Source organism: Crotalus tigris, unplaced genomic scaffold, assembly GCF_016545835.1.
Source record: "Crotalus tigris isolate CLP2741 ecotype Arizona unplaced genomic scaffold, ASM1654583v1 scf7180000017614.5298720, whole genome shotgun sequence".
Taxonomy (NCBI): domain Eukaryota; kingdom Metazoa; phylum Chordata; class Lepidosauria; order Squamata; family Viperidae; genus Crotalus; species Crotalus tigris.
The window spans coordinates 3,070,605-3,095,278 of NW_024096513.1; the positions used below are offsets into that span (position 1 = coordinate 3,070,605).

At 46.9% G+C, this 24,674-nt stretch overlaps 1 protein-coding gene across 1 annotated transcript; it reads left to right on the forward strand.

Annotated features, from left to right (window-relative positions):
- Positions 1 to 151: 151 nt before the first annotated feature.
- Positions 152 to 23,854, forward strand: HDAC1 (histone deacetylase 1). Its single transcript, XM_039329434.1, has 14 exons — positions 152 to 360; positions 5,872 to 5,984; positions 6,480 to 6,597; positions 7,765 to 7,839; positions 11,190 to 11,328; positions 13,028 to 13,169; positions 15,318 to 15,410; positions 15,868 to 15,976; positions 16,293 to 16,433; positions 17,419 to 17,527; positions 17,843 to 17,973; positions 21,264 to 21,410; positions 22,157 to 22,205; positions 23,473 to 23,854. The coding sequence occupies exons 1-14, from the start codon at positions 312 to 314 to the stop codon at positions 23,498 to 23,500; spliced, it is 1,443 nt and encodes a 480-aa protein (XP_039185368.1). The 5' UTR covers positions 152 to 311; the 3' UTR covers positions 23,501 to 23,854.
- Positions 23,855 to 24,674: the final 820 nt, after the last annotated feature.

Consider the following 24,674-nt stretch of genomic DNA (forward strand, 5'->3'; position numbering starts at 1 on the left):
CCCTCCAGGTGAAAATGGTACCAGCCCATCCTAAATACACCCCTGTATCTCTCCTCCCGCAACAGTGGTACGGTCGAAGCAACTCCTCGCTGCTCGATCTAACTTGTTGTCGCGAAAGGCTCCGCCCCTTCGGACTCCCCATTGGCCTTGAGAGAGATCCCTCCACTTGTGATAGGCTGGCGGGAGGGGAAGGGGTCTCGGAGGGCCGCCCTCTCCTCCCTTGCCCTGGCGGGCTCGGTTGCGTGGCGGGACTCGGGTCCAGACTGAGGCGCCGTCGGGACGCGGCGCGGCGGCGGCGGCGGCGGGGGAAAATGGCGCTGACTCAGGGGACCAAGCGGAAAGTCTGCTACTATTACGACGGTGAGTGAGGGTCTCCGCGTTTGGAGGGCGGGGCTTAGGGAGGAAGAGGAGGGACCGGGGGGGGAAGAGGGAGGCTTGGGAGGGGGCGGTCGGAGGAGGGGGACTACACCTCCCATCATCCACAGCGCCTCCGGGACTGCTGCTGCGTCTCCTCCTCAAGCACCGGAGCGGCCAGCTGCTTCGGGAGTTGTCATCTTCCCCGAGCGGGCGAGCCTTGCCTGCCTGGACTCCATCTCCCATGCTTCCCAGTCGGAGGCGGACCAGGATGCGGTGGGGGGGGAGGGGAGGGGAGGGGAGGGGAAAGCCGGCTTGGGGAGACGGGCAGGCGGGTGACCGTGGGGAAAGGGGGGGGGAAGAAAAGAGTCTGATGGAGGGCGGAGCTCTCGGCACAACAGCCCTGAGAGGTCGGACAGGCTGAGCGTCGGAGGGAGGGGCGCCCTGCCCCGCTCCAGTGCCCCCCCCCAATTACTTGTGGACCTGAAGATTGGCGGGCTTGGCAAAAGCCTGGCGAAGCCGGCCAGGATTTGCACCCTCGCCTGGCAGGTGGAAGGGAGTGGAAGGCGGGCCCGCTGGCTGTCGATCGTGCAGGTGTTCGCGGCTGAGGCTGGCCGGCGTGAGTGAGTGAAGCCCTGGGCTGCGGGGAAAGTTCTGCAAGCGCCTCTTCATGCAAGGGAGACTTGGGGCAGGGATGTCGGGGGGGGGGGTGGTGGTGGAAGGGAAGAGGGTCATGAGGCAGTGGGGAAGAAGCCTCAAGAGCAGGGGTCTTCAAATTGGCGCTTTTAGGACTTGTGGACTTCAACTCCCAGAATTCCTCAGCCAGGCATGCGGGCTGAGGAATTCTGGGAGTTGAAGTCCACAAGTCTTAAAAGGGCCAAGTTTGAAGACCCCTGGTATAGGGTCTTCTGCTTGGACAGGGGATTGGAGTAGAAGACCTGTTGGGTGGGCTACAACTTTCTCAGGAGACAGGCTGGAGCAGGGGTCTGCAAACTTGGTCCTTTTAGGACTTGTGGACTTCAACTCCCAGAATTCCTCAGCCAGCGTGCCTGGCTGAGGAATTCTGGGAGTTGAAGTCCACAAGCAGGGGTCTTCCAACTTAGCCCTTTTAGGACTTGTGGCCTTCAATTCCCAGAATTCCTCAGCCAGGCACGCTAGCTGAGGAATTCTGGGAGTTGAAGTCCACAAGTCCTAAAAGGGCCAAGTGTGAAGACCCCTGCTCTAGAGGGGGCCCTGATGTAAGGAGGGGAACTGCCCAGTTGCAGCGATCCGATCAGGCTTCCGTCAGAAGAAAAACATCCCTCAGTCTGGAGTTTTCTTCCCCCACGAAGGAAGACGGTTGATTTTAAGTGTAGGGAATTCTTATCCCAGTTTTATCTGGGCTCTGTCCTTTCTCTCCAGCAGCAGCAACCTTGTAGGATGTGGATTTCCGTTTGATATTTCTCAGGATTATTCTTTGGGCACGTGGTGAAGTAGATAGATCCGTAAATGCTTATATGAAAAGAAATGACTTGGCATTTAATATGCAGCCCACCATAGCCTTGGAGGGCAGGCTAGGCCTGACATGAGAGAGCCTAGTGGCCCCGAGTAATTTTCATGGCTGATTTGAAGGGAGGATCCAACACGGACTGCTTACCAAGCCGCTGTAAGCATGTAGGAGCTCTTCTGTTTGCAGGCTCAGGATGTGAAGAGGGAGGGAGCCAGGGCAGCCATTGAGAGGAGGAGCGCTGGGTGGGATGTTTCAAGAAGCCAAGGGGCAGCTGGTAGCATGTTGTTGGTAGGGAATGAGATGGAGTAGTGCTCTCCAAGAGGATTGGAAAACCATCTGGAGGTTTAGCAGGGCTGAAAAAGTGAGGAGGGAGCTGGGCCTTGGGCAGAGGAGGAAGTTGGTAGGAAATGGAGGAAAGCTTGTTGGTTTTACCGTTGTGGCCAAATCCTAGAAGGCTCCTTTTAAGTTCCAGGGACCATTGTCCTACTCCTAGTCTTGGGCCTGTGGTAATTGCGTGTGTGTGTGTGTGTGTGTAAGCTTTGTGTTCTCATCCAGTTTTCTGGATGAGAAGAGGTCTGAGTTGGACTCTAGGGCTTTCCCAGCTTAAGCTAAATTCTGACTTTAGCGAACTCCTTTCTCTGCCCTGTCCTCTCTGGCCTCAGAGCTGAAGATATTTCTCCTTGGAAAAAGACTCCTGGTTCTTTCTCAGGCCACATATTTCCTGTTGTCACCAAAGCAATCCCTATTTCCCATGTTAGCCTGGGAAAGTTGGCGTGTTTCTACAAGGGGAATTGGCTTGCTGGGAATCCCTTCTTCATCTCAGCCTTCATGCATAGAGTTTTCCAAGAGATGCTGGGGCCTTGTTTGCCAGGAAGGCTGGCTATTTTCCAGGGCAAATAGGTAGTCACACAGTTGACATTTGCTTCAGGCTATCTGCTTCTTAGGACCCAAAGCAGCTTGCAACTTTTCTGTGTCTCCAGGAGGAGGTTCTCAATTGGACCAAAGGTCCATCTAGAGTAGGGATAGTCATCCTATAGAGGTTTAAAAGCAATGAGTGGTTTTCTGGCTTTTGGGTAGGAAATGTTTGAAAACGATAACGTAAACTCTAAAATAGGATCTCTGTTTTTCTGTGTGTAGGTATAAATAAATAACTGTAAGAGCAAGGAACCCAATCCAAAGCTCTTTTCAAAAATCTGTATATTGTGGTTCCATCTATGATTATGATATGGCCCTGTAATACAGGTAGTCCTCAGCTTATGACCATAATGGAGCCTGCCCATTATGGTTGTGATACCCATCCTGTGATGGAGCCATTTTATAACCTTTTTTGCAGCAATTGTTGAGCCTATTTTTTGGCTACGGAGTGGTTTTGCAGAAAATGGAGAAGTAAATGCCAATTTTTGGCAGAATGTCATAAAACATGGTCATATGACTGCAGGACGCTAAATGTGGGCCACTTGCCAAGTGCCCCAAATGTGGTCACAAGAGTCGGGGGTTGATCACCATAACTTTGGAACCGGGTCCTAATTACCCCTGGGTATGACACTAAGCGGCTGGTCATAAGTTACATATGTGTAAGTCAAGTAATCCAGGCATTTACTGTATATGGTGGCCCATTCCAGACTTAAAGACTTTTTCATGCGAGAGCTCTGTGCCAGTTTGAAAACAGCTCCAGACCAATACGATCCCACATCACCTCTGCTCAGCAGCAGAACTGATTTATTTTTGTCTTAGCAGCATTCTACTTGAAACCACAGACGAATTCTATTTACTTGTTTATGGAAGTACTGGGACTTAGTGAACCTCGGTGGTGGATTTCCCTATTAGTTGGCTGACTCTTTCCCTGCTCCTGGCTCTGGCAGGGCAGAGCTGGCTTGGTGGCTTCACAGATCCCTCTCTGTAGGATCCCTTTGGATTTTTTGCCCTTGACCAGAAGGATGCAAAGCCTGTGCAATAAGGATGTGTGTTTGTGTGTACAGTACACTAATTGATTTTATTTTCCTTTCTCTTTAGTGGCGTCAGGGATTTTGTTGCTGCAGAAGTAGTATGTTGATTTTCCCCACTCCTTGTTCTAAATCATTGTTTCTCAACCTTGACCATTTTAAGGCATGTGGACTTCAACTCCCAGAATTCCACAGCCAGCATTGCTGGCTGTGGAATTCTGGGAGTTGAAGTCCACATGCCTTAAAATAGTCAAGGTTGAGAAACACTGTTCTAAATGTTGTGAGGCAAACAGCAGTGAGGAGAGTGACAGAGGGTTTTTGATTGCCTCTTGAAAGAGTAAGGTAACGTTTCTCAAACTTGGCAACTTTAAGATGTGTGGATTTCAATTCCCACAATTAATGGCTGGCTGGGGAATTCTGGGAGTTGAAGTCCACGCAACTTGAAGTTGTCAAGCTTGAAAAATATTGAATTAGGGTGTGAAAGTGGCCCTACAGTTGGGCCACCCATCTATCTCTGGCACAGAGGGCTTTGCTTAGCGTACTTAGCACTCTTTTACAACTTACGACCATTTGTTTAACAGCCATTCAAAGTCACAACAGTAACTGAGAAAAAGTGCTTATAATCAGCCTTGAACTTATGATTGGTCCTTGCAGCCTCCCCGCTGTCATGTGAATTTTCGCTTGCAAGCTTCCCAAGGGGGTTTTGACAAGTAAAGTCAGTGGGAGAAGACAAATTTGCTTAAGGACCACACAATTTATGTAATGATCACTGTTAAAAAGGTTGTAACTTATAACTTATAAGGTTGTAACTTATTTGATGAGTGCATTGTTTAGTGACAGAAATTCCGGTCCCAACTATAGTTGAAAGTTGAGGACTGCCTGTACCCTCTTCCACTCAGAAGTACATTGCTAACTCAGTTCTCCAACTGAAGGACTCTCTAGAGCTGTGGACTTCTTCCAAGATTCTCAGCAGTGGCTGTATCGGCTGTGGAGTGAGTTTTGGATGGTCTGGAAGCTTTAAAAAATACCCTGTGTGTTTCATTTATACTGTCTCTTTTGGAATGGAGTGAGGTTTTCTCATAAAATGAGGGAGGGTTCAACCTGCTTAGTATTTTGATGGAGATGACCAAAAGATCCAAGGTTTATAGTTTCCAGTGGGGAGGTCAAAAGAGGTTCTTGAAAGAAACATTGACAAATGACTATTGTTGTTGCCAAGAAAATAGCATGGAGATTTCCTTGAAATTCAGTAGAGCTGAGTCCAACTTAAGGAATTCTTTACAGGTTTACAGCTGCAACAGGAAGCTGATGCCGGCCACTGCTTATTATTGACAAAGTCATATTGTATGGAAGTGTTATGTGTTGGGGTCCGTCCCAATCCTCTTGCCAAATTCTTATATTCCTGGCACAGGAGTGGCCAAAATGGTGGAAACCTTTTGAGAAAAGTGTATTTTTGAGGTTTGATGGCTAATAACACCACTTTTGGGGGGGAGTAGTACCATAAAATTATATATCAATGGAAATATAATTTAATCAAGAATGTAATGCAACATAGTTTGTTCAATTATGTACTGTATTCTATGAAAAGTTATAGCCAAATAACCAGAAAAAGGAAACACAGGTTCCTTAGGTTCATCCCAGGTAGCTTTCCTTCATCTGATCGTAGCCAATGAGCATGAGTGTTTAGAGAGCCAATCAGGTGTCATCTTGTTTTGCCAATGAGCCAATCAGATCACAGTAGGATTCCATTATTGATGCCATGTATTGAAGCTGAGAGGAGGACGTTTGTCAGTGTGTTAGGGGATCGCTATCAAGTTGGTTGGTTTTTTGTCTCTTTCATTTAGTGAGCTTGTAAAACATAATAAAATTAAAGTAAGGAGATGTCTGCAAGAAAACAGTCAAGCTGAAGAGCACCGAGGGTTCCACAGTTCATCCCTTTTATTGGAACAGACCCTTTAACTCAAAACTCCTGTATTTCTCCCTCCCCTCCTTGTGACGTCCATTCTTAAATGCCTTTCTAACATTTTATACGGTTGGCATTGTAATGATGATGTACTCCCCTCCCCCCCTCTTTTCTTTGCCTCTTAGGGGACATTGGAAACTATTATTATGGTCAAGGTCACCCCATGAAGCCTCACAGAATCAGGATGACTCACAACCTTCTTCTCAACTATGGTCTTTACAGGAAAATGGAAATCTATGTAAGTTTTTTTTTTTAAAACTGAACATTAAATTCTTCACCCAACGTTACTGACTAGGTCATAAAAGAGCCAAGGTTGCCTACCCCTGGACTAGGTCCTGTAGCTCAGGAAGAAGGAGAGCTACTGCAAGGGAGGGCTTCACACACGCGCACACACACACACACACACACACACACACACACACACACACACACACACACCCCAGCTGGTCCAGAGGATGCTTTGTTTGACAGCATCCAGGAGTCTTGCCACATTCAGTCAGAGAAGAAAGTTGCATTGCCCTTATTCCGGTCCTGCTGGAGGCAGCGATCCCGAAGGACCAGTGGGTTTTGCTGACTCCTGACTGGGAGGGCTCCTGATCGTCTCTTTCTTTGAGGCCGTTTGCAGCTGCTGCTCCGGCGCCCTTTTCAAGAGCCTCAACAGAGTCAGAGCTATGCCTGAACAAGGTTCAGCAGTGGCGGCCTTCCCAAGTTGTCCTCCCTTCTGTCATTCCAGCGACCTTACAAAGCAAGTGCTGAGGAGATGACCAAATACCACAGCGACGATTACATCAAATTTCTGCGGTCCATTCGCCCAGATAACATGTCTGAATACAGCAAGCAGATGCAGCGATGTGAGTGAAGGCGGAGGGTGTTATGTTTGCTTGGAGAGCCTCAGACGTGCTTGGCTAAAAAGGAGCCCCTCAGTCGATTTTTCTTTTTTTGAGGGGGGGAGGTTAAATCAGGCTTATAGCAGTACGGATGGATGATATCGCCACTGTAAAATCCACTTGCAGTATCTTATCCATCAGCCCTTAAATGAGGCTTCTGATCCCAGTTGGGAAAAGCTTGGCCTGACCTAGAATGTGTGGTTGCTTTCAGCTGGGATAACAAACTATGGCTTTTCATTCTCGGACTAGCCCCGACAAGCCTTTGGTGTTGCTGGGACCTGCCACCTATTTGTGCACGAGAAGAGAGAAAATTAGCAATTCTCTCGTTTTCAATACATTTGCAATTCCAAGTTACCAAAGATAACTTGTTAATATCCACTATTTGTGTGCCAGGGACGGTTTGGTCAGTCATGCAAAAAAACAAGGAATAGCTCCTCCTTGTAACATTTGTTGCTTGAACTGAGTTAAAGCTTGAGAAATGTTGAGTGCAGTAAAAATGTTCACCCTTCTACCCAAGGCAGTGTTTCCCAACCACAGCAACTTTAATTTCAACTCCCAGAATTCCCCAGCCAGCACGATGGACTACCCTACTGCCCTGGGATCTCCTAGTGGTCTCCTGTTGAAGTACTAGCGGTCTTGAACCCCGAGCTTTGAAGCACCAATGGGGAGTTCTGCAAAGCCCTTAAACCTCTCAGTTTGCCAGAGCTCCATCAGATGGCGCCACCTGCTAGCATTGTTAAACGACAATGGAGACAGCTTGAACAAATCTGACATCTCACTTTTATTAATCAGCAGCTTGTGTTCTTCTTTTTCTTCTATAAGCCATATTTCTCAATGCAGTTGCTCACTTTTTGCCTCACATTCTAGATCACACAAACTCCAGTGGAAGGACAGCTTTATTGCACATGGTTCACAAGTTATACATTGATATCTATTTATCAAATTTAGAGATTGAGCAACTCTGGGTGATGTGCAGTTAAACCTCTCCTTCCAAACGCATTCCCAGACAAACCTCTGTTGCTCTGGTGTTCTTTTTTCCCCAAATTCTGATGTATCTATTTCTCTTTCTGGCTGAAATCATTGACACGTTGTGATTAAGCAAGGGCTTCTCCTGCTGCTTTCTTTTTCAAGTCAATGTTGGAGAAGATTGCCCTGTGTTTGACGGACTGTTTGAGTTCTGCCAACTTTCTGCAGGAGGCTCCGTTGGTAAGTAGCAATCACAGTTTTAAAAATAAAAACCTCAAAAAGGATGCACTAACTGCACTGCTTGTTCTGCTGAGGGCCTCAGTTTCATGATGGAGTTGCAGGCCGTGTGTTCCGACATCCGATTCCTGCTCTTAGGTCAGGCAATGATATGCAAAGTTGCTTTGAATTTAAAATATCCATTTGAACGCAAACTATTTCAGACAGTTTTGGAAAATGTCAGGAGGAGGCTGATACAGGCACTCCACATCTTAGAATCTCAACTGGGACCAGGATTTCTGTTGCCAGGCAAGGTGGTGGTTAAAGTGAGCCACGCCCAATTTTATGTCCTTTTTTTGTCATAGTTAAGCAAATCTCTGCAGTTAAATGGATCACATGGTTTTAAACAAATCCGGCTTTTCCCATTGATTTTGCTTGTGGCAAACCAGCTGGGAAGGTGGTGAATAGTGACCACATGACCCTGGCATGCTAAACCATCATAAATACATTCCTGATTGCCAACCCCCAAATGTTGACCATGTGATTGTGAGGATGGTGCGAGGACCTATCATAAGTTACTTTTTTTCAGCGTCATTGTAACTTTGATCAGTTGATTGCAAATCAAAGACTGCCTCTTGTCCCCTTGAGCTCACAAAAGCTTATGCCTTTTTAAGAAAATGTGTTAGTTGGAAAAGTGGTTATCAAAATCCTGATTTTCTTTTTATCCTCCTATTAAACATTTTGCTAAAGCAGCTGTTTTGAGCTTGAGACATTCTGCTCCATGCTCAGATCGCTTTCAAAATGCTCAAAACAGCTTTTTCCACACAAAAATGAAGTGTTTTAGATTCAGAATAACTCACATCAAAATGTTTTGTACATTCCACATGATAAGTTCACGGATGAAGGTTTCTAGAGAATGTTGTCTCTCGTGCTTCCATGAATAGTCATCTCAGAATAGTGTTTGTATAGATCTGGATAAATATTTAGGAGTTTATGGATCCTTGATTCCAGAGCAAATTCCTTTGGTGTCTGCCGGCTTCTCTGCCTTTTCTGATTTTGATCTTTTTAGATTATTTTAATTTAAAAAAAAATCTAGAAAATAATAGGAAGCTAGAGCATGAAGCATAATGATGTCCTCTGGTATCGTAATTTATAAAAACACCTGTGATCCACATACTTCTCTGAGCATTAAAAATGGCCGATGGCAGCTATCATGCTAGCCTCTGAAAGTATGTCCGCCTGCTGAGAAAAAACCAATTTGGGGCAATAAAGACCATACTGGCTGGCTAAAGAAGGGAGGAGCAATGGTGTTTTGCCCATGGGTCTCCTTGATAGCCATTTTGTGAGAGTGCCCACAGCTGTTGTGTTCTCAAGTTGCCCACTTGCCCACCTGCCCAAAAGAGTTGGTATTCTCAAAACAGGGAGAACTGGAAAGATTGGTCTCTTTACATTTTGTTGTTGTTGAGTTGCTAAGTTGTGTCTGACTCTTTGTGACCCCATGGACTATAGCATGCCAGCCCTCCCTCCCCCCATTGTCTCCTGGAATCTGCCCAAACTCATGACTACCACCTTTTTTTTTTTTAATAATTTTTTATTTTTCCAAACTCTCCCCCATACATATACCGTAATATTTATCAGAGGTTAACATACATTCTTTTTACATTCGTATATAAGATACTTTTAATAAAATGAAATAAATACATACACATGACTTTTGGTGTTGCTCGCCCATTTCTCCTTTCACCGTATCCACACGCCTTCTTCTCTCCCTTCTTTCTCCCTTTCTTCTCTTCCCTACTTCCCTCTTCTTCCTCTCCTCTTCTCTTTCCTTCTCCTTTCTCCCCACTTCTCCTCTCCTCCTCCAACCTTCCTACTTCCTACTTCCTTCTCTCCTCCTTTACTCTTTTCTCTCTCCTCTCCTTTCTTCCCTCTCATCCCTCTTCAGATACAAGTCAGGGGTAATGACATGACCACCACCTTGATGACGCTATCCCACCCTCTGCGACCTCCTTCTTTTTACAGCTACTCATGTTTCATGAACGTGAATTACACATGATTATGATGTTGGCCTGAAGTGGGGAAGGCTGTGTGGCGTGTGCCCTGCTTCCCCTGGCTTTGCCATGATGCCTAACAAGGAATGACCAGGTGTGCTGCTACTTTTGTCGTCTCGGAAGAAAGGAAGAGCCTCAGCATTGGGAATCTTGTTTAATCCAGCTTGTAGCTCTCCGTCAGAACTTGCTACTCTTAAAAAAAAAAAAAAATCAGGATGTGGCAGAGACTGTGACCAATGCGGTTGGTCCTGCCTCGGTAGCACAGTTTGAGAACATGTGAGCTGATTCAAGGGTGGCGTATGCCTTTAAATGACTGCATGATTCTCAAATAAATGGGTGTAATGGGGTTATAGTAATTTTGTACCTTACAAATGGGGCTTTGTAATTTACACATCTGTTTTGGAGAGTAGCATTTTATCATGAGTTATAAGGGTTGCACCCACAGGATAATGGTTGGAAATAAGTGATTGAAATCTTGGGGGGGGGGTCAAGTAACACAGAAGGGCAGGTATTGTGAAAATGTCCAGTCCTTACCTACAGAAATCTAACATCTTCCATCTGGCTTCAGCACTCTGTGCGACCCACATTCTGGGTTCTTGTAAGTGTATACTGTCAGTCCTCAGTTTATGACTAGTTGCTTAATGACGGTTTGAAGTTATGAACCCCCAAAAAAGGGATGACCAGAGTTTAAAGTTCTGACGGCTGCCCTTCCTGCCATGGTCACATGATTTTATGGATGCTCGGCAACAAGCTAGCATTTACAACTGATCATGATTTATAGTGTTTTTCCCCCTGAAACTGGGGTTTACTTCTGGTTTCCAGCAAAAAAAACTTCCATTAGGAACAAGGGTTTTACCTGATGACTGTTGTGCAAGTTTAATGACTGCTGCAAAAAATACCGTAAAATCAGGCGTAGTCACTTAATAACCCGCTTCATGACCAGCATGTCGTACAGCTTTATTCTGGACTCAGTTACGATTCTAACTCGAGGACTACCTGCAGCATGGTTTTCCTTGGTTGTCAATTCTGGGTGCTTTGCGCCAACCCAAAGGATCTCCAACTGCTGGACTGGCATCCTCCCCATTGTCCTTGATCGTGGGGACTCTGCAGATTGTCCTCCCAGCACCTCTAAATGGTAGCGATAGAAGAGAATATTTGTAGCTCAGCGCTGAACTGTGGAGTCCTTGATGCTCTCTTGGTGGTTTTCTTACAGGCATTTGATTACCAAACTAGATAGCATCCTCAGTGCCCTCTGAATGGGCCTGGCTGCAATGGCTGCTTTGTCATCTCTGCCCTCTCCCTGGTTTGAATTTTTCTCCCCAGCAAGCGCCGTGAAACTAAACAAGCAGCAGACGGACATCGCCGTGAACTGGGCTGGGGGCTTGCATCACGCCAAGAAATCAGAGGCGTCTGGCTTCTGTTACGTCAATGACATCGTCCTGGCTATCTTGGAATTGCTCAAGTATGTGAAACCGCCACTTTGTATTGTGGACCTAAATGAAATCCTCATCTTTATGCCAAGATTTCTCAGATCGTGCCCATTTTAAGGACTTCAACTCCCAGAATTCCTGGCTGGGAAATTTTGGGAGTTGAAGTCTATGCAATGGCCAAGGTCGAGAAACCGTGCTTTATACTGTGGATCAAAGTGAATCCTCTCCTTGTCAAAAATATCCTATTCATCTTATGCAGAAAAAGCTGCTCGGATAGGGAAATCTGAGAGGTTTGACAGCTTTGCCCTTGTTTTAACCATCACGGAGGGAATTTACCTATGAGACAGCTGGAGAGGCACAGATTTGAATAGGCAAGTCCAAGAAACATTATTTGGTCTGACAATGGCTTTCAGCGAGCATTTAGAGCAGTGGTTCTCAACCTGTGGATCGGGACCCCATTTGGGGTCGAACGACCATTTCACGGGGGTCGCCAAACAATGCAGTCCGCCATTTTTTCCCCCCTTTTCCTTAGCTGTGCTACTCCCTTTTATTCTATTGGTTTTTGAAAGCCAATAGAATAGACTCTCTTGAATAGAGTCTAATTCTATTGGCTTTCAAAAGCCAATAGGAATTGTCCAGGCTGTCTCTGCCCTGCTGAGCCCGCCAAAAGCCCCATTCTGCAAACGGTGCTGCACCAGTTGAGTAGTCCTCGACTTATGACCGGTTGGGGGGTCGCAGCATTAAAAAGATTGAGAACCACTGATTTAGAGGAATCCCTGGCGTTTTGCAGAATCTGAGCCCAGCATGTCCCATTCTGGTGGCCAAAAGGGAGGCTCCTGAGGGTGTTTCAGGAATGCTTCCTTTTAAAAGGATCCACCTGACACCCGACAGCCTGGGTGCGGAACGTGGAACCAAGATCCTCGGCAGCTACTAAGAGGTGGGTTGATGACAGTAATTATTTCTGGAAAGGAAGGAAGAGCAAACATCTCCCCACGTAAGATTCAGACACACAGAATGTATTCAGCACCCTGGCTGTGTAATTTTCAGCAGTTAAGGATGCCCTCTCTGGCAGCTGATTCCACCTTTCCTGGCCCCTGGCTATTATCCCGGGATGCCCATTTGAAACTTCACCAGGCTGCCGATCATACAAACTTACTGTCAATGCTGCTAACATCGGATGTTCTTACTTGACAAAATATGAAGATGCAGACATTTTCTATTTAACCTGTCTATTGCTTTTAGAGTTAAAATTAGATAGTTAATGGGTGAAGAGGGGGGAAGAATGTACTTGCGAACTAGTTAGCCATAACAATATCTCAGTAGAGTATTTTTCAAGGTTAGTTGTAATGAGAGACAATAGTGGGAGAGAAAATTCACACTTCAAACTAATTGGAGAATGTGATTAATGATGGTTAAATGAAGGAGTGAGTTATGCTTTGTTACGGGTGTGTTGGGGGAGGAGAATTCAGATTTTGGCTTCCCTATGTACTGCCAGAAACTATGTAGCAATTAAAAAGATTCTTTAAGGTAAACAATGCCTCAAAGTTCTTTGAAGAGCTTCTTCTTTCGGAACCATGACACTTACTTTCTTCTCAACCAGGCCTGGTGTGGCTTTGGGAACTGAATTTTAAAAGTGGCTAATTTTGAGTTTGCTTTGGGGGGGACGCCTAGGTTCCTCGTGGCTGAACGTTGTTTTTGAGGTGCCAGCCTGACCTCTTTTTGCAACCTCAGGTACCACCAGAGAGTCTTGTATGTTGACATCGACATCCACCATGGCGATGGTGTGGAGGAAGCGTTCTACACCACAGACCGTGTCATGACAGCGTCCTTCCATAAGTATGGGGAATATTTCCCAGGAACTGGGGATCTGCGGGTGAGAATGGGAATTGGAGATGCGTCTTCCTGGGCATTCGGTCCCTCTTCTTCTTTTTTTTGTTGGCTCGCAAACTTTCCAGGCCCTGTTAGGCAACAGAGCTTTGAATGATCTCCTCTCCTTCTAAAACAAGATGATTTGTGTTCGCTGGGTCAGAGGTCCTAGCACACCTGTTCCCAGGTTGAAAAGTTCAATGTGACAGAATTTATGTCACACTGCTATGGAATGGAAGAGAGCAGGCAATCTCATTAGCGTTATTGACTGTTCCTATAACTGAAATAAGCTCTGATGATAATATCTGGCTGATTTTGTTTTCACCTCAAAAGCTATGTCAATTAGATCCAGAAATCCCAGATCTGTGGTCTAGATCCGTGGTGGCGAACCTATGGCAGGGGTGCCAGAGGTGGCACGCAGAGCCCTCTCTGTGGGCACGTGCACCGTCGCCCCAGTCCTAGGCCTTCAGCTGGGTTTTATAAAACCTTTTTGCTTTAGGCCTCTGCCGCCGTATGCAGAAAAAAAAAGGGGGGACAAAAATCAATCAATCCATCAATTTCAACTTCTCTTGGGAAAAAAAAATCTCACAAAGTTGGAATTGATTGATTGAACTTTTTAGTCCCACCCAGTCTGCCATTACCAATGCAGCCACGCCCACCCGGCACCCGATGATACGTAAGTGGGTTTTGGGTTGCAATTTAGGCACTTGGTCTCTAAAAGGTTCGCCATCACTGGTCCCAGAAATTTTCCCAAAATTACACAAGCATCTCCATTATTAGTTGATGTTGACTTGGAGAGGACAACACCTTGATTAAAGAACTTGTCGAGGCAGAGTATGGCCTTTGGCCTAGAAAAAGCTGTACGTGCCTCCAGGGGCGTGCAAAATATTTCCAGTTTAAAATTGTATTTATTCTATGACTGCCCTTCTCAGCCAAGTGACTCTGGGCAGCTTATAATTCTAAAACAATGAAACACGGCCTTGTTGAGTTTGAAACAGACTGGGCATTTCTGGGAGAGTCGAGATGCTGTTTTGAGCTTGAAACAATTCAAATGTGAAACTTCCTTAACCTTGTTCCATTCCTCTTCCTGTCTATTTACTGATTATTAGATTCAAGGTCACCTCTTTAAAGATGGGCTGTGATCTGGGTCTCCGTAGGGCAGTGTTTAGGGCAGTGTTTCTCAACCGTGACGATTTTAAGGCATGTGGACTTCAACTCCCAGAATTCCACAGCCAGCATTGCTGGCTGTGGAATTCTGGGAGTTGAAGTCCACATGCCTTAAAATTGTCAAGGTTGAGAAACACTGCCGTAGGGATAGTCTTGACACCGTCACCCAGGGTTTTTCAAACTTGGCAATTTTAAGATGTGTAGACGTCCACCTCCCAGAATTCCTCAGCCAGCATGTTGTGTTAAAGTTCACGCATCTTAAAAGTGGGCTGGGGAATTCTGGGAGTTAAACGTCTATGCATCTCAACGTTGCTAAGGTTGAAAAAAACACTGCCTTAACCGCTACATCAAGTGGGCTCTCCTTTCCATGGAAAGCTACACTGGCTGAGAAATACATTGTTCTGGCTTAAGAGGAAATTGAGGGAACCAATGTCACACCCTGCAAGCATCATGTGAATCCTAGAACACTCACTCTTCAAGGTCTTTCCCTTCTTCTCCTCTCCCCCCTCAGAAAATAGCTTGCTGTTACAGCAACAAAGAAGGACTAGATAGGGAACATTTGGGCGCCATTTGGCAAAATCTCACTCATTGGGGAAGAGGAGAAGCAGATGCCCGTGTGTTGCTCTTTGCCCTTCCTCCCTCATCATCTGGGATCGGATGCGCCGGCTGGCATCCTTGTTGAATCTGGCTTATTCTTTCGATTCAGCACCAGCTCATCCCCTCCCCCCAGTCTTCTGGGCTGAGCTCTCCTGGGCAGGACAAGATGGCTGACTCTCCTGCTTTGGGGAGGCGTCATTGGGAAATGCTTTGGCTCTAAAGAGCCAAGGGAGCTTGTGGACAAGCCCTTGGCGGTGTTCTGGGTGACGTGAGAAGGGTGTGCCACTGTTGGGCCACAGGGCCTCTGCGTCCTTCAGTCCCTGACTTGGGCATCCTCTGAAGGTGGCCCCAGCTGGTGTTTCAGATGCCATCTTTTCTTCTTCTTCCTAAGGATATTGGTGCGGGCAAAGGAAAATATTATGCTGTCAACTACCCTCTCCGGGACGGGATCGATGACGAGTCTTACGAAGCCATTTTCAAGCCGGTAAATGTCTTGGTCCTCAAATGCTTCTAATTCGTTTTGCAGGTGCTGCAGTTGCCTTGCTAAGCTTTGCAGGCCTGCAGATGGTGGAGAAAGTTGTAGCTTCTAGCAAGGGCTATTGGAGGGTCCCAGAGGAGCAGGGAGGGGATGGGAGAACATGAGCTTTCAGGGATGAAAGGGCAAGCTTCAGGCTACCTGCTCAGCACTGACCAGCCCTTAGTCTCCTTCAGGTCCTGTTGGTGGGAGGTGGGAGCCTTGTCCCTGCTCTTCATGGAAGCATAACAGGAGCTCTGGGTGGCTTCCGTTGAGGAACAGGCTTTGCTGAAGGCGTTGGGCTGGCTTTTCCTTCTCTGCCACACCTTGTGCTGAAAGGGAAGCGGTCCAGGTGGTGACCCTTCCGGTTCTGTGCGTTGGCTACATTGTGACCATGCTCAGGTGTTTGGCTTTTTTTAATGGCCAGGTGATGTCTAAAGTGATGGAGACATTCCAGCCAAGTGCCGTTGCACTGCAGTGTGGCTCAGATTCCTTATCGGGGGACAGATTGGGTTGTTTTAATCTGACCATTAAAGGTAAGAGGGGTTCCTTGGAGGGGGTGGTGGTGGTGACTTACTCAAGAGTGTCCCCAGGATGCTTTGCTGGTCAAAATCAGCTGCGTGTCCTCTGAGGGACCGTTCAATGCTTTGCAGGATTGCAGGGGAATCTTTAAAGATTGGATATTTGTGTCTTGTGGCGCAATGAGAATCAAGGATTGTCTGTAACAGTGAAATGCATCTCTCCCCATTGTTTTGTGGCTCCGTTGGGTTGTTTCCCTCCTTCTTATTTTTTGCTGATTCATTGCTAAGTGGGAGCTCACTTCCAGCCGACTGATGCTCTTCCTTCCCCCAGGTCATGCCAAGTGCGTGGAGTTTATCAAAGGCTTTAATTTGCCCATGCTGATGCTGGGAGGTGGTGGCTACACGATCCGTAATGTGGCCCGGTGTTGGACATACGAGACGGCTGTGGCGTTGAACACAGAGATTCCAAATGGTACGCAGGACTCTTGGCTAGCTCACCTGGGGAGGGGGGCACGGACAGGTCCTCAGGGTGTCCCAACAGCAAGGTGAATGAGGGCAGCTGCTGAGCTGCTAGAGAGTTACAGAGCCAAGCATCTGAAAACCAGCTAACCCTGGGACTTGGGGTGAGTCTCTGGTTGATCTATACCAAGGGTAGGCAACCTTGGCTCTTTTATGACTCGTGGACTTCAACTCCCAGAATTCAAGAGCCAGCCATGCTGAGGGGAAAGGGAGAGGTTTCCAAGCTGAGCCATGCTGGCTCAGGAATTCTGGGAGTTGAAGTCCACGAGTCATAAAAGAGCCAAGGTTGCCTACCCCTGATCTATAGGTTTGGAAGATGGATTTAAGGCTTGCCTTGCATCAATATTTGTGGTGGAATCTGGTGCTGAGTTGCAGGAGGGTGGGGGGTGGGGGTCTTTCACAAGGAGCTAAGAGACAAATCAGCCTTGAATTCTTGGTATGCAGAAAGAGACCCTGGAGGGATCCTCCCTAAAATGTCACAGGATTTATCTGATAGGTCTGCAGCCTCGTGTGTTTTAGTCTGGCGAGGTTCTGGCCTGTGAGCAAACAGCAATAAAGAAAACTATTCTGAGCAGTTCATTTTTGGTTCCTTGTGCCTGAGTCTTGATGCTAAGGGAATGGTAGTGCTGCTTAAGAAATGCGTAGTAATTGCCAGCGGGCATCGTTTTGGGTTTATTTGTTAATTTTACAGGAGCCAAAGTGCCTTGCGCGCACTTTCCTCCAGTTTTCTGGCAGCATCAGCCTTCTGTTTTGGCTGGGCTGAGAAAGAGTGCCAAGTCCCCAAAGAAGCTTTCACGATAACGTGATTATTTGAGTTTGCACTTTTTGCAGCGCCATTTTGAGGCCGTGAACGTCCTCTTTGTGGCTTTCCTCCTTCCTTGGAATTGCCACGGGGCAGTTTAACAGCCTAACCTCCGTGCCTTTGAACCCTTCTGCAGAGCTTCCTTACAATGATTACTTCGAATACTTTGGGCCGGATTTCAAACTCCACATCAGCCCTTCCAACATGACCAACCAAAACACCAATGAATACCTGGAAAAGATAAAGTAAGTCCCTGCATTTATATATATATATAGAGAGAGAGCTTGGTGATCGGTGATGGTATTAAACTTTTATAGTTTATTATATTCCTGGTGTTCACGTTTTATTGGTAATTGACTATGGATTCACCCAGGAATCACATTTTTATTTTCACTATTCTTATTAATATATGTGTGTGTGTGTGTGTGTGTGTGTGTGTGTGTGTGTGTGTGTGTGTGTGTATATTTATATTTGAGGGTGTGTGTGTGTGTGTGTGTGTGTGTGTGTGTGTAGATTTCTGCTGAAGGGCTTCTGCTTGACGTTTGATTCCTTGGTTGCAGGCAACGTCTCTTTGAGAACCTGAGGATGCTCCCCCATGCTCCTGGAGTGCAGATGCAGCCAATTCCAGAGGACGCCGTGCCGGAGGAGAGTGGCGACGAAGAAGAGGAAGATCCTGACAAACGGATTTCCAGTGAGTGCCGGGCCCGGAGGAATTGCCAACAGGAGGGGGGGCTCTCTTTTAGCTGAGGGCTTAGGAAGCTGCCTCTTGAATAAGTACCAAACGTGGCTTTTCCTTCCACCATCCCTCCTTTTTATCCTCCTCTGCTCCATCTGTATTTGAATGTATTTAAGTCTCAGGGGAAGAGGCTTGAAAATTGGACTGTTCTTTTACTATCTTCTAGGCCAGGCAGGGCTTCTCAAGCTTAGCAACTTTAAGATGTGTGGACTTCAGCTCCCAGAATTCCCCTGCCAGCAAGTCCATGCATCCTAAAGGTGTCAAGGTTAAGTTGCCCTGCCTTTCCTTCCTTCCTTCCTTCCTTCCTTCCTTCCTTCCTTCCTTCCTTCCTTCCTTCCTTCCTTCCTTCCTTCCTTCCTTCCTTCCTTCCTTCCTCCCTCCCTCCCTCCCTCCCTCCCTCCCTCCCTCCCTCTTCCTTCTCTTCCTTTACCTCACCTTCTCCTATTCCTCCTTCCTTCCTTCCTTCCTTCCTTCCTTCCTTCCTTCCTTCCTTCCTTCCTTCCTTCCTTCCTTCCTTCCTTTTCTTCCTTCCTTCCTTCCTTCCTTCCTTCCTCCCTCCTTCCCTCTTCCTTCTCTTCCTTTACCTCACCTTCTCCTATTACTCCTTCCTTCCTTCCTTCCTCCCTCCCTCCCTCCCTCCCTCCCTCTTCTCTTCCCTTACCTCACCTTCTCATATTCCTCCTCCCTCCCTCCCTCCCTCCCTCCCTCCCTCCCTCCCTCCCTCTTCCTTCTCTTCCTTACCTCACCTTCTCATCTTCCTTCCTTCCTCCCTCCCTCCCTCCCCTTTCAAGCATGCTGTTTTATGTTGAAGGAGCTCTCCTCGGATTCCTTGCTCTTCTACCATTGAGTCTTCCTTTCTCTTCCACAGCCTGCTTGATCCTCTTCAGTCCCAGTTTCAGCAGCTCAGTTGGGACAACGTGCTCTTGAGTTCTGAATGACATTCTGGTGGCCAAGGCTTAAATCTGACTTTAGAGCTAATTCTTTTGGACCGAATGGCCCCATTTCATATGCTTGCCCACCAGATGCTGCTATCTCGCTTACAATCCCCGGGGATCATTCACGCTGTATTGGACCGGTTTCAATCTTGTATAGCATCCCCTTGCTACACAAGATTGCTACACAGATGTCCATCGTGGCATTTCTGGGAGTTTTCTCTTGTAGCAGGCTTTATAACAGAAAATTAATCTTTTTTTCTTTGTCCTTGATTATTCCTAATGTCCTGTTTCATGATCGGGACATTTGGTATCATCATTTTGCTGGTGATAGCCATCTGTTGGTCTTTGATGACTGCACAGGGCCCACCACAACACAGTGTCTTCTAATGCTTCATCCTGGATGCCCTTCAGTATCCATGTTCCATCCTTCAAGTGAATATGGATAAGATGAAGATTTGAATTTTGGCCGATTATTTTTTCCAGTTGTCTGTAGTGTTTGTCCAGTGTTTGCTTCCAAAGTTCCTTAATTGACTCAGTTTTGTCCACCTTTAGGTTTGATGGATGACCAACTAACTCTGCCCCCATTTCTCAATCTTACCGCAAGGGTAGCTGAGTTTTATTTGATGGATACTAATAGGAACTGCCTATTTCTGGGGAGCAGACGGCGGCTTTATTGATTTGTGCCTCTGTTGTTTCATGCTTCAGTTACAGTAATTGCTGACTGGCATGCACGCCTGATTCCTCCTGTGCCTGGAGGGGTGCAAATTGGGACCTTCCACCCTTCTCTTGCCGGGCTCTTCACTGGATCCGAACTTGATCCCGAGCCCAGATTCAATGGCAGGGGTGGAGTTTTAGCCCTCTGATTACAATCTTCTATTCTGCCCCATTTCTTCCCACCACTGTCCCGCTTGCTCCATATGTTCCCTTGGCAGGTTTCTCTGCTGATCTGGCCTTGAGGCTCTAGACCAGTGGTTCTCAACCTGTGGGTCGGGACCCCATTTGGGGTCGAACGGCCATTTCACGGGGGTCGCCAAACAACGCAGTCTGCCATTTTTCCCCCCCTTTTCCTTAGCTGTGCTACTCCCTTTTATTCTATTGGCTTTTGAAAGCCAATAGAATAGACTCTCTTGAATAGAGTCTAATTCTATTGGCTTTCAAAAGCCAATAGGAATTGTCCAGGCTGTCTCTGCCCTGCTGAGCCCGCCAAAAGTCCCATTCTGCAAACGGTGCTGCACCAGTTGAGTAGTCCTCGACTTACGACCGGTTGAGTAGTCCTCAACTTACGACCGGCTGGGGGTCGCGGCATTAAAAAGGTTGAGAACCACTGCTCTAGAACCAGCTTCCTCTTTCCTCTTGCCTTTGTGTTAAGTTAATGGCTTTTCAAAAGGATTTAAAGACCTTTTTTATTTGACTAGGAAGTTACTCTGGAGTCTGTTTATTCCACCCTCTTCTTGTTAATGGTGAAGTTCCCAGGCTGGTACCTGTTTTAGACTAATTGAAATTGCATGTATACGCCAGGTCTAGTAGGAATTTGCTTTAAATTGGTACAGGGGTTGTGCTTGCATTTATTTTAGCTGTGAATAGTTGCTTGCTTGGATTTGTTGTTAGCTTGGGGATTATTTATCCTGGATGGAATTTTTGTGATTACTGAGTCATTTCGACTTACACCTTGGGAAAAGTGTATAACCAATAAAAAAATATAATAGTCGTTTTTATTATTGCAATGGATGTTTTGAAACGTCATGCCTTATAAAACGCAGAGTCTTTATGGGTGGTCAGTATTATTACTGGTGGCGTTATTACCCTGCCTTTTTATTTTTATCTAGCTATCTCATGGTGATGAACACACCTAATACTTCCTCCTCCTTCTATTTCCCTCACAACAACAACCTTACAAAGTGGCTTGGGTCAAGAGAGAGGGACTGGCCCAGATTCAACCAGCTGGCCTTCATGCCAAAGGCAGCACTAAAACTCAGAGCCTCCTGATGATTGGCCCAAAGTCACCCAGCCAGCTTTCATACCCTTGGGAACTGTGAACTAAACTGACTCATAGTTTAGGGTTTAAATTAGGGTTTTTAATCTCAGGGTCCTATTGCAATTCCTACCCTGCCCTTGTGTGCTTTGTTGACCCTCATCTTTCTTTTTGGGAAAGCCAGTTTTGGCCAATGTGCTGATGGATGGACATCTAATGGTGGGACTTACTGTTTGAAGAAAAAAAAAAGAATATTTTTAGCCTTCCTCCTCTGCTGTATGAAATGTAAAGCTGCTAATATCCCTTTCTGCTTCTCTTCCCCCCCCTCCCCCCCACAGTTCGCTCTTCGGACAAGAGAATCGCCTGCGAAGAGGAATTCTCGGACTCGGAGGACGAAGGGGAAGGCGGACGCAAAAATGTTGCCAATTTCAAAAAGGCTAAACGGTCAAAAACGGAAGAACAGGAGAAGGAGGAGGAGAAGAAAGGTAGCAGCTACTTATTCGTAGGGGAGAACTTTAAGTCCTGCTTGTTGGGGGAAAAAAAAAATCAAATTAGTGACAGAGCTGACTTTTCCAGCGAGACCTCTAATCTCCCATCCAGTAAGAACTTGCCCTGCAGAAATGCCATGTTTGGGGCTTTACATCACACTGCTGACCCTCGACATGTGTTGTGGCCTCCTGGACTAAAACTGTGTGGTTGTACTACCTGAGGAGATGCAGATCGTTAGTTTGTTTTTAAGCCGGGACAAGTTATCACCTCTGTATTGTATCCTATTAGGAGCACAAGTAATTCTTGATTTTACGACCGTAATGGAGCCTGCCCACACATCTGCCCCAAAATAATACAATTACAAGAAAGCTTGAAGGTACAAACCTCATTATGAAAATGAAGCCGTTTTCCCCATTTTATATTAACTATTCACCTGTTAGGTTAGAGTACCAGTGTAATCTCTTCAATCGGCACTGGCTTTCCAGTTACTCTTTGATACCTCCTGGTGCCCATATGAATTGCACCAGGCTGAAGGCCTGAAATTGTTGACTTTCACAAAGGAAAAAACAACAACACAGGGCCAACTAGCCAAATTGCTGTCTTTCTGCCAGAACAGCCTTAGAAAATGGTTAGGGAGGCTGGTCAGTTTTGGGTGTGGTGCACAAGAACACCCACCGCATGTTAAAGGATGTCTTGTGTATGTATAACTGAGAGAAACGGGGTTATATGTTCCTTCCTGCAGAAGTACACGAAGAGGAGAAGAGAAAAGAAGAACCAGCAGAGGCCAAAAGGTGAGAGACCCCGGAAGGGGGGAAGACCCTTAGTTAGGTGTCACCTCTGGAAATGCCTTTCTGTAGCTTCCAGACTTGGTTCCTCCTCCTCCTCTAAATCAGTGGTTCTCAACCTGTGGGTCGGGACCCCATTTGGGGTCGAACGACCATTTGCACGGGGGTCGCCAAACAACGCAGTCCACCATTTTTCCCCCCTTTTCCTTAGCTGTGCTACTCCCTTTTATTCTATTGGCTTTTGAAAGCCAGTAGAATAGACTCTCTTGAATAGAGTCTAACTCTATTGGCTTTCCAAAGCCAATAGGAATTGTCCAGGCTGTCTCTGCCCTGCTGAGCCCGCCAAAAGTCCCATTCTGCAAACGGTGCTGCACCAGTTGAGTAGTCCTCGACTTACGACCGGTTGGGGGTCGTGGCATTAAAAAGGTTGAGAACTACTGATTTAGAGGAATCCCTGGCGTTTTGCAGAATCTGAGCCCCGCGTGTCCCATTCTGGTGGCCAAAAGGGAGATTCCTGAGGGTGTTTCAGGAATGCTCCCTTTTAAAAGGATCCACCTGACACCCGACAGCCTGGGTGCGGAACGTGGAACCAAGATCCTCGGCAGCTACTAAGAGGTGGGTTGATGACAGTAATTATTTCTGGAAAGGAAGGAAGAGCAAACATCTCCCCACGTAAGATTCAGACACACAGAATGTATTCAGCACCCTGGCTGTGTAATTTTCAGCAGTTAAGGATGCCCTCTCTGGCAGCTGATTCCACCTTTCCTGGCCCCTGGCTATTATCCCGGGATGCCCATTTGAAACCTCACCAGGCTGCCGATCACCAGGCTGTCTCTGCCCTACTGAGCCCGCCAAAAGTCCCATTCTGCAAACGGTGCTGCACTAGTTGAGTAGTCCTCGACTTACGACCGGCTGAGTAGTCCTTGACTTACGACCGGTTGGGGGTCGCGGCATTAAAAAGGTTGAGAACCACTGCTCTAAATGAAGCCTTTTCACACGTGCATGAAAGTGCTCGCTTCCCTGTGGCTATGTTGTCATTGTTTGTGCAAAAAGGAAGCTGGAGATTTGGGGTGCCAGCTTCCCTCAGGCTGGTTTGGACATTGCAAAAGACAGAGATCCATCCCTGAGGTGAGCACAGAGAGAGAGAGAGAGAGAGAGAGAGAGAGAGAGAGAGAGAGAGAGAGCAGTAACTTTAGAAGTGAGAATTGGCTTTTTTCCCCTGACATTTCCTAAGCTAACAGGCCCCTAACAGCCCCCTTCGTTTCTCCAACAGCATAAAGGAAGAGGTGAAGCCCACCTAAGAAACGTTGGACGGCTGGGGAACGCCACACCTCCCTGGTTCTCCAGTTCAGCACTCTGGTTCCCTCCCTGTTCCATGAGATTTGTATTTTATATGTTTCTGTTGGTTTTCTATAAATCTGGGGGTGGGGGGGACTTGAGACCTGGCTGCCCTTCCCTGGGAGAGCTGCCAGGAGGGAGGTCCTGAATAGGCTTATCCCAGAGAGCGCCCTTTACGAGATTCCTGCTTCTCCCGTCCCTCTTGCTTTTGCATAGGGGAGATTTGCGTGTTTCCTTTTGGAAAGCAAACCCCAAACTTCCCTTCTGTTTTTAAAGCAGGGGCTCTCAACCTTGGCAACTTTAAGACGTGTGGACTTCAACTCCCAGAATTCTGGGAGTTGCAGTCCACAAGTCTTAAAGTTGCCAAGGTTGAGAACCCCTATTTTATAGGATGACTATTCTCTGGGAGAAGATATTTTTTCAGAGGAAGCTCCTTTCCTTTCACTAGTTTAATTAGCTAGGATACAGCCATAAAACTCTGGAAGAGTTATTTGGGGGGGGGGATAGGGGATAGGTGGAACCCAGAATTCCAAACACACTTACCCACCTGTAAGCCTCGGAAGGGTCGATCCCTTTTGAGCAACCCTGAGTGTAAACCAGGGTTTAATTCCCCAACCCCACTTCACACATCCCTCTAGGGCAGGGTTAGGCAAGCTTGGCTCTTTTATGACTCGTGGACTTCAATGCCCAGAATTCCTGAGCCAGCATGGAGGAAACTTTGGCCCCTTCATGGCTTGTGGACTTCAACTCCCAGAATTCCTGAGCCAGCGTGGGGGAACTATGGCCCCTTCATGACTTGTAGACTTCAACTCCCAGAATTCCTGAGCCTGCCTGGCTCAGCTTGGAAACCTCCCCCTTTCCCCTCAGCGTAGCTGGCTCAGGAATTCTGGGAGTTGAAGTCCACAAGTCCTAAAAGAGCCACAGTTGCCTACTTTGCTCTAGGGCAGTGTTTCCCAAACTTGACAATTTTAAGGCATGTGGACTTCAACTCCCAGAATTCCACAGCCAGCGTTGCTGGCTGTGGAATTCTGGGAGTTGAAGTCCTCATGCCTTAAAATGGTCAAGGTTGAGAAGCACTGCTCTAGGGGTATCAGCTCTGGAGTTGCAGGGGAGGCGCTGATCTCATCCTGCTTATGA